We start from the raw sequence: 9,677 nt of genomic DNA, 5'->3' as shown, positions 1-9,677 counted from the left end.
TACTATCGGGGAGCGGTACTCATGCAGAGAGGGAGAGTGATAGTGTATGCTTCGCGGAAGCTGAAGCCGCACGAGACTAGATATCCCACACATGATCTGGAGCTGGGAGCGGTGGTATTCGCTCTCAAGATTTGGAGACACTATCTCTATGGGGTCAGTTGTACCATATATACAGACCACAAGAGTTTGAGACACATCAAAGATAAGACAAACCTGAACTTGAGACAGCGTAGGTGGCCGAATGTAGTCAAGGACTACGACTGTGAGATCCTTTACCACCCTGGTAAAGCGAATGTGGCTGCGGACGCCCTGAGCCGCAAGTTAGCTGGATCTTCTACTCCAGCGACATCTATGAGGATATCAGTGGATTCCCCACTTGTGGGCTTGATTAGAGAGGCCTATGCTGAGTGTATGCGACAAGAGAACTAGAAAGTCGACAAGATCATGGGCGAGAACACCCGATTTGTTCTACATAGCCAGGGATTATTGACCCGATGCGGTCAGGTATGGGTTTTGATGTCTGATGGGGTCAGATAGATGGTTCTAGAGGAGGCTCATATGTCTCACTTCTCTATTCACCCAGGGGCTACCAAGATGTATCGGGAATTGAGTTTGAGCTAATGGTGGCCGTGCATGAAGTGAGAAATCGCTTGGTATGTTGAGAGGTGCTTGACATGCAGGTTGGTCAAGGCCGAGCAACAGAGGCCGCATGGCAAGTTGTAGCCTCTAGAGACTCCCATGTGGAAATGGGAATAGATCACGATGGACTTCATTACGAAGTTGTCGAGGACGATGAAGGGGTTTGATGCTATATGGCTCATCGTGTATCGATTGATGTAAAGTGCCCATTTCCAGGCTATACGGGTGAGCTCATCGGCCGAGAAGTTGGCCGACATGTATGTCCACGAGATCGTCGCTCGTCATGGAGTTCTAGTCTCTATTGTTTCCGACAATGATGTTAGGTTCACCTTCCGCTTCTGGTAGAAGTTCCACGAGGAGCTAGGCACGCGGCTGCATTTTTGTACAACTTATCATTTGCAGACCGACGACTAGAGTGAGCGGACCATACATACCCTCACGGACATGTTGAGGGCTTGCGTCATTGACTTTGGTGGTAGTTGGCATTCCCACCTACCCCTTGTAGAGTTCGCCTACAACAATAGCTATCACTTCAGCATTGGTGCTCCACCTTTCGAGCTGTTATACGGGTGGAGATGTTGTACCCCGGTTTGTTGGGGCAAGGTCAGCCACAGGGTGATGGGTTGGACCAAGGTAGTTCTGCAAACTACTGAAACTATTAAGCAGATTAGGAAGCGGTTGCAGACTGCCCAGAGTCGGCATAAGAGTTATGCCGATCAACGCCGATCCGAGCTGGAGTTCCAGGTTGGCGACATGGTATTGCTGAAGGTCTCACCCTAGAAGAGTGTGATCCGCTTCAGAAAGAGTGGCAAGTTGTGTCTCCGATACATTGAGCCAATCTGGATCATTGCCAGGGTTGGCAAAGTGGCGTATAGACTAGATCTCCTGGATGAGCTTAGCCAGATCCACATCACTTTCCATGTTTCACAGTTGCGAAAGTTCATATTAGATGAGGAGGCAGTAGTACCTTTGGTAAAGGTACAATGGGAGCAACGGAGGGGATCCGAGTGGACTTGGGAGCCGGGGGCAAAGATGCGAGAGCACTATCAAGAGTTGTTTGTCGCAGCAAACTTCGAGGACAAAGTCTAGTTCAAGTGGGGGAGACTTGTAACATCCTGACTCACATGTATAATTTTTAAAAGCTTTGTATTCATTTTATTAAGGGAACTCGAAGATTTGGAGGCCCCAACTCGTCGTGTCGAACCTGGTCAGCCTGCATGATTTATGACTTTTACTCGACGAGTTGGAGGACCCCAACTCGATGAGTCGAGGTTGTGCATGGAAACCCTAATTTTTAGGGTTGCACCCTATGTAAAGGACCTTAAGTCCTTTCCTCCAGTCTCCTTACCACCTTTTAATGGCCAGAAGCAACCCTAATTGATCTAAACCCTATTCTTGAGTGTGTAAGAGGCTAAAGTGTGATTTTGGTGCATTTATGGAAGAACTTGAAGATTAAAGGGCGTGGAACGGGTAGAAGCTTGTAGATCTAGTATCTACATCAGATTGACTTGCATTTGAAGGTAAAAAGTCCATACCTTGACCTTCCATTTGTTAGATTTCTTCTTATGGTTCAAGAATATTGTTATTTTTTAATATACTCATAAACATATTCTGTTAGAATGTTCGAATTAAAAGAATTATCATTCGCAAAATTAGATTTTTAAAATTAATAGAATCTATTATCTTTTAAAATATGCAATTTTCCTTTATTAAATCTATTTAATTGACAAAAATACCATTGCAATTAAATTAAATTTTATTTTTCAATTATCTTTAATTCAATAATATGTATTATTATTTTTTAAAATAACTAAAGTGATTGGTCCACAATCAATCCTACATCCACGTAATAAATAGTTAGAATACAAAACTATTATACTTCTATTCTGATCATAAACACCACATATGTCTCCTAACGAGACTTCAACTCATTATCTCTCATTTGAAAAAATCACTATTTTCATTTTGATAAATATTTTTATTTATCATAGACTCACTAGATTATTAAGATAACTATCAAAATCTAAGGAAAAAGAAGTAATCATTAAACAAAATAGGAGAATAAATCAGGATAAATTTTTATTTTCCTTTACAAAAAATAGTTTCTATTTACTTTACAAAAAATGTTTTCTATTTATTTTATCCTAATTGTAATACGTAATGCATCAACACACTTTATTTTGATTTTTTTGTGGTTTAAATCTATAATTTCTAGCATATTGGCAAACTTTGAAAAAGAGAATCTTCATCCTCGTTCTAAATATGTACACTCTCGTTTTTCAAACAACCAAAAAGATAACTCGGTGAGACGATTTTCATTTACAAGATAACATAATCATAAATATTTCAATATTTAACTTCTAAATTAAAAAAAAAGGATAATAAACTAAATTAATATAAAATAAAAACTCAATAGACTATTTAATGATATCCTCTTAAATCAAGTACTTAAACAAACAAAAGCCACGGCCGCCATGAGACATCAACACTTCACCAACTTCATATCTTCATCCAAAGTTTGAAAAATGAATCTGTGAAGATTGCACCATTTGTAAATCCGTCGTCGTTTGGCAAGAGTTCTCATCACTCATCAATGCCCTACAAAATCAATTTAGCCAAAATTATTTCCTCTATTAATTATACTTTACATTTTAATAGAAAAAATAAATAAATAAATAAATAACTCTTTTTTTAAGATCTTACTCTCGTGGCCGAGATGCCCAAAGGGAACTCAAGGCTCGTAGTCGTGCATAATACTCGCTAATCACTAAGAAACATTTTGCTGCTTGTCGAACAGTTAGTATTCGATGCAATTGATGAAGAGTTTGTTGTCTTAAATTATCAGCCTACATTTTGATAAGTTTGTCAAACGTTAATCATTACAATTAAAGAAATAAAAAACAAAATTAAGAACTAGAGCATTGACATTTAATATGTCAACTATACCAATAATTCAAAATCTATTGATAGTAACATTTCTAGGTCTTGACAATTTTTTCAAGAAAATGTCAAATATATATATTTTTTATTAAAAATAATTATATAAGCAACACATTTTCGTGTAAAAATTAATAATATTTATTTTTTTGTTTACCTGACGAACAAAACCTTCAAGATTAGTAAGTTTTCCCAATGCAACCGCCATATGGTGGACCCCGTCATTTACAGATCCACTAGCAATAGTGTCAATTAGCGACTGATGTAGCTGATCTAATCCTTGTGTTAAGGCTTCTTCCGCTTGTTGTGAGGATTGTTGTAGGCTATAAATCCCTACAACTTGCTGCTCCGTGAGCGGATCCAACTGGATCGCTAACATCTAACAAATAAAATCAAAATAATGTAAACAAACATACAAAATCTTAAAAATAATATATTTTAGACTGTTAGCGTTTCACACCAGACATAGTATTGTACCACCTCTATATGTTACGATCTACCCTCTGTCCTTAAAGAAATTTATAGGTCTATATATCTAACTAACATTGTATAAGAGTCAGCTTTTTAACACGTGTCGTATCAAAAAACATGTGGCAGTGTCTTGTATTAGCTAGAGACAATCAGGATTTAACAGATATGTTAATTGTCTCATATCAGTTAGACAGAATCTTATCTAACAGATACACTGTTTATGAGTAAATAAAAGTTTGTTACCTTGATAAGTTCGGAAGGACGAAAACCGCCCATCCAAAGGAAGCACCGCTCCGCCGGGGTAGTCCACATGCCATTAATCAAGTGGAACACATCGGATTTAGCCGCCACACTTTTCAACCGGAAAATCTCATCATAATGTGCAACAAAGCTATCAACTACAACCCTAAGATCACCATCGGATAAATGTGATTGCAACCCTTTTCGTAATTCAGCCATGTGTCTTTGATCTTCATCAAGCCATCTCGTGTATTCCATATCAAACATTGCTGCACCTGCACACACAGGATCATACCCTTATGTTAATAGCAATTAATATTGTTTTAATTTTAAAAATGTTATGTAAAGACTCACCGGAGCTAAGGTTTCCTCCGGCGCCTCCACCACCCAAGAACAAACCCTAATAGTACGATCGATTTCGTCAATAAAACAATGTAAAAATTAAAGAAAAGATCGACCCAGTTTTAGAATTGAAAAATTAATGGAGAAAAACCTGCGATCGAGCACGTTGAAGATCTTGTTCGAGTTGAGTTAGTCGTATTCTGCTGGTTTCTAGCTGTTGAACGTATGCCTGGATAATGTAAATGGTGAAAAATTGGGATTCGAAACGATGATTATGATTGTGAAATTGGGATTTGAACCCTTGATTTTTATGAAAATGAGGGAAAGTGATGAAAGTTTGATGAATCAAGAAACCTTTTTTCTGAGTCTGCTTTTTCTTGCTGCTTCTCTGTTTTGAGCTAAGCGTCTCAATGTCTGTAAACAAAATCAATGAAAACACTAAATTCGACAATTTCAAGATAACATTGGAAAAGAAATATCAAGAACGATGCTTTTAATTTTGGATTATTATACATCTATAATTTGTCTAAAATCGTATATCTTTTGCGATATTTGATACTTTTATAATTATGTGTGTATTTATACAACTACAAGAACCTTCGAATCCAGTGTTCTCTCTGATGTTGAACCAATTCCCTTTTTCTGCATCAAAATCAAGAACAGAGTAAAAATTACTCGTTTTTTTTATTATTTATTATTTATTTTTTAATTAGTTAGTGGAAGAGGAAAATTACCACCTTTTCTAGAAGGGGTTAGGGTGGCTTTTATTTTTGTACTTTTTTATTTCAAACTTATGAATATTTTAAAGGATAGTAATATGTATATAACATTTTTTATCTATATATAATAATTTCTGTTTTATATAATTATATATTACAACCGTCTAATATATAAATCACTACCATATTTTAAATGTTTTTGCTATTTCAACGTGGGTATATGATAAAAATGCTTCATTTTAATAAAAGATTAGAGCTCCAAGAAAGGTAAAGAGTTGAACTGAAGTTATGGGGATTTGAGTAATCATTACCATAAAAAGAAAACAATGTAAAAACCACAGTTTTTGGGAGTAGCGAGTAGGATTATTAATTAATAAAATGTAATTAAAAATCACAATTTTAAAGATAAAAATGAAAATGAAAATTACACGAAATATTCTATCTTTTCTCTCTCTATCACACACTCTTACACATGTCAGGGAACCATATCTGAAAAACAATGACTTCTTCTCGATCTTTTTATTAGTTTGTTGGGATATTTGACTACAATGACATTCATTTCCAACTTCATTTATAATGTTTGGTAAGTTTTAATGCTACGTTCATTAAACGACGCCATATTGAGAGGGCCTAAAATAGGGAATAAGTGACTTTTACCCGATTTAAGATTAACATATTGCTCCTAAAAAAAAAGAATTATCTATCGATATAAAGACAAAAAAAGGGGAAAAAAAATAAAAACGAACCTTTTCTGAGAAGGGTTTTGGAGTTTGTTGAGAATGTGATGATCCGCCTGTAGTAACAGGACTACCACCTTCACTTTCCATTTCAAGATTTTGTGTTGGAATTTGAAGATTTTGCAATTGTTGACGAAAAATAGCTTGTTGTTGTTGTTGATGTTGATCTTGTTGTGGATTTGAAGATGCTTTTTTACTGTTACTACTGATTGGTGATTCTGGTTCTAAATGCGAATGAGACTCTGGTTTAGTAGCAATTGCAACATTTACTGCTGACCCTGAATCTGTACTTGAATTACTCCCCTGTTTTTCGAAACCCAAAAATGGAAAAAGTTAAGAAAATTACTTGGTGGGTATTTGGAATTCATTGTGAATTTAGCTTAAAGATGTTTTTTAGTCGCAAAATATGTGAGAATTGTGATGAAACGGCTAAAAATGTGTTCAAGATTTTAGTTTTTGACAAAATAAGATGAAAAATTGATGTTGGATGTGTTTAAAGATGTGTTTAATCACATAAGTAGGTTCAAAATGTAATCTTTGAAAAATGGGTATGGGAGAAACTATGAAAGAAAGCTAAAAAAAATGTCTTAAAGATTTGACTTTGGACAAAATAATCTTGAATCTGTTTAAAGATGTATTAAATCACAAAATAACGTTAAAAATTCAATCTTTGAAACATGGGTATGTGAAAAAAATATGAAAGTTAAAAACTTTAAGTGATATGGACAAAATAAGCATAAAAATTCATCTTGAATTTGCATAAAGATAATTACAAAATAAAGCTTAAAAATTTACGCTTTGAAAAATGGGTATGTGAGAAACTACCAAAAAATAGCTAATAATGTCATAAAGATTCAATTTTTGACAAAATAAACTAAAAAAAACATCTTGGTTATGTTAGAAACACGTTTTTTATCACAAACATGCCTTAAAGATTCAATTTTGGACAAGAAAATGAAATTGATTGAATGGGTTCAAAAAAGGGATGACTTGTTGAGAGGTAATGAAGTTGAAAATTGTTTTTTAGTAGTTAAGAGAATGAAATAAAATGGCACAAAGAAATGGTCAAAATAAGTTATTAAGGCAAAAAAGAACTACTCTTGGGGTTTGATGAACTCTCATAGGCCAAGAAGGGAACATGTCCAGAGTGGCTGCTGGCCTTGGTACTGTTGTGTATAAAGCTGCAACAAAATCACAACAATTAAAATAAAAAATCTTTTAGAATCAATCGCCTTCAAGAACTTAAAAACAAAACAAAAACACAAAACAAAATCACACATTCAACAAGCTTGAAGTGGGTAGAAAAGGGATACCTAATCCCTTTCTTTTGATACGTTCAAACCCTCTTTTTCTCACTCACATACTACTATGTGTGTGTTCTTGAGGGTGTAGTTTGTTATGCTTTTAGCAAACGTCAGAAAAGAGAAGATGAAGAAAGAAAGAAAGAAATCAAAATTAAAACCATACGTAATTTGGTTTCATCACCATGGATCTTGTTGTAACCTTGAAGCACAATAGCTTCTTCTAGCTCTCCAAAATCAAACGATGACCCTTCTTGATTACTGAAAAAAAAATGAAGAAATTAAAAAAACAAAATGTCACGAAAACAGAGGTAACGTCATATAAAGAAAAAAGATTGAATCTTTCATGAAACCCATGTCAAAAAGCGTCGAAAAGATCGAAATTTTTGGATAAATTGTAAATAAAAAAGATTATGAAATTTGTACATGAAGGATGTGTTAGGAGGATTAAAGGCAGGAAAAACAGAGTATGGCAGGTGTTGGTGGTGATGGTGATGGTGTGAAGGTCCTGAGTCTGACAAACCAGTCTCTCCAACTCGGTGACTCGCCATGCAAAGCTTTCGTTCACGCCATTTTTGATTCAAGATTTATAAAATCTGTTAAATAAACAAAAACCCATGTGAAAAAAACATAAATAATTCACAAACTCTCAAAAGGGTTTAAGAAAAATTACAAAAAGACTCACTGTTTTGAGTTCTTTGTTGAAGTAGAAGAAGAAGAAGAAGAAGAGGAGGATCAAAGCTATCATATCAAGGTAACATCTGAATAGCCACTAAAGAAAGGACGAGTCTTTTTCTCAAATATGTCTCTTTCTCTCTCTCTAATCTCTATACTTTCTGTCTCTCTTTTGGCATTTCAACTTTTGATCTCATCTTTCATGGGGTCTTAATCTTCTTTCTTTCACCTTCTTTATGAAGAAACCTGGTTTGATTGTTTGCTAGGGTTTCCTTTACTTTGATAAATTAATTTATCAACAGATTTTGAAGCTCATATAGGCTAGTACACAAATCTTGTCCTTGCAACATATCCCCTTTCTTCTTCTCTTTGTGGGGTTTGAAGACAAACGATAAATGAATAAAATACTTCAAGAAAATATAAAAAAATTTGTGGGGTTTGAAGACAAAGTAGAAATTAATAAAGAAATGTTTTTGAATTTAAATATTTTTTTTGTTTTGTATATAGAAATGAAGAAAATGTCTTGGCAGGAACCCACTAGAAATCACTGACTCCTATTCCACTCTCTAACCGCCTACGTTTTCTTATTGGTTGTATTTTTGGGCTTCTCAGGGTATCACAAGTACAAAGTCATTATTAATTAAAATATGATTAAAAGTTTAGCTTTTGAGCCAATAGAAAAGTAAATAAGACAAGGTTTTATTTCATGAAGGAGGTCTTTGTTTCACGCTCGGAATTTACCATATTCTTTATGAGTGGAATAGGTACAAGTATACATGCAAATAGTACAACTTGTACCTAGAGAAAGGATTATAATTTTGTTGACTACCATGGATATGTTATATTATATTTATTAATTTTATTTAATATCATTATCTTTGGGTCGTTGAGAAAAAATAAGGATGTGATTATGGTAACATGGTTGATATGAGAGTAAATAAAGATGGACATGGTGAATAATGTTCTTCTATTAACAAAATCTATAAAATTGAGATATTTCCATTTTGGGTTTATATGTTTATACATGTGCATGAGGTTTCTTAAATAAGGATGTGATTATGGTAATATGGTTGATATGAGAGTAAATAAAGATGCACATGGTATATAATGTTATCTATTAACAAAATTCATAAAATTGAGATATTACCATTTTGGGTTTATATGTTTATACATGTGCATGAGGTTTCTTACGAAATACATGTAAATATAAATTGTCATGTTTATGTTCGATGGAAAAAGTATTTGTTAGATTTTTCAAGTAGTTGTATTTATTCGGTTTATATTTAGATATTCTTTTCCATGTATATCTCATTTATCATGTATTATATATACAATAAATTCCCAACATGCCTATGCACAGTGGCTAGTATAGAGTCGGCTTCAATATCAGGTAGTTTGGAGTCGATGACTTTGTAGTGAAAAAAACGATGTGTCTTCCACCGCTTCACTGCCTCTACACCCAGTTACTTGACTCCAGCTCTGTGTCGTTCTTCAAGAGAACCACCACTACAAAAAACCTCTAAACTCATCTTCGATCAATTCAAGCTCTACTAATTCCCTTCGCATATGATGCTTCTCTCTCATATTCATCTCCGCCATCATCTACCAATTGAATC

At 34.5% G+C, this 9,677-nt stretch overlaps 1 protein-coding gene across 2 annotated transcripts; it reads right to left on the bottom strand.

Moving 5' to 3' along the window:
• Positions 1-2,951: 2,951 nt before the first annotated feature.
• On the bottom strand, positions 2,952-8,439 carry TGA9 (bZIP transcription factor family protein). Of its 2 annotated transcripts, XM_078959536.1 has the most exons (13): positions 8,072-8,439; positions 7,813-7,982; positions 7,553-7,647; positions 7,184-7,266; positions 6,095-6,388; positions 5,227-5,271; positions 4,984-5,043; positions 4,781-4,858; positions 4,642-4,687; positions 4,291-4,562; positions 3,734-3,955; positions 3,343-3,485; positions 2,952-3,237 (listed from the first exon to the last, which is right to left on the bottom strand). In XM_078959536.1, the coding sequence occupies exons 2-13, from the start codon at positions 7,935-7,937 to the stop codon at positions 3,147-3,149; spliced, it is 1,554 nt and encodes a 517-aa protein (XP_078815662.1). In that variant the 5' UTR covers positions 7,938-7,982; positions 8,072-8,439; the 3' UTR covers positions 2,952-3,146. The 2 variants fall into 2 exon arrangements, with proteins under 2 accessions (XP_078815662.1, XP_078815663.1); XM_078959537.1 differs by lacking the exon at positions 5,227-5,271.
• Positions 8,440-9,677: the final 1,238 nt, after the last annotated feature.

This window comes from Lactuca saligna, chromosome 6 (assembly GCF_052625555.1).
Source record: "Lactuca saligna cultivar CGN05327 chromosome 6, ASM5262555v1, whole genome shotgun sequence".
NCBI classification, from domain to species: Eukaryota; Viridiplantae; Streptophyta; class Magnoliopsida; order Asterales; family Asteraceae; genus Lactuca; species Lactuca saligna.
The sequence above is the reverse complement of the archived record's forward strand: the minus strand, read 5'-3'. Positions and strand labels throughout refer to the sequence as shown.

Bases quoted from the DNA above. Each gene is read 5' to 3' on its own strand.
- TGA9 (XM_078959536.1), bottom strand. From the start codon at position 7,937: ATGGCGAGTCACCGAGTTGGAGAGACTGGTTTGTCAGACTCAGGACCT. The intron at 6,389-7,183 runs GTAGTTCTTTTT...TTCGAAAAACAG, and splicing joins GAGTTCATCAAACCCCAAGA to GGGAGTAATTCAAGTACAGA. The intron at 4,859-4,983 runs GTTTCTTGATTC...TACATTATCCAG, and splicing joins AAAGCAGACTCAGAAAAAAG to GCATACGTTCAACAGCTAGA.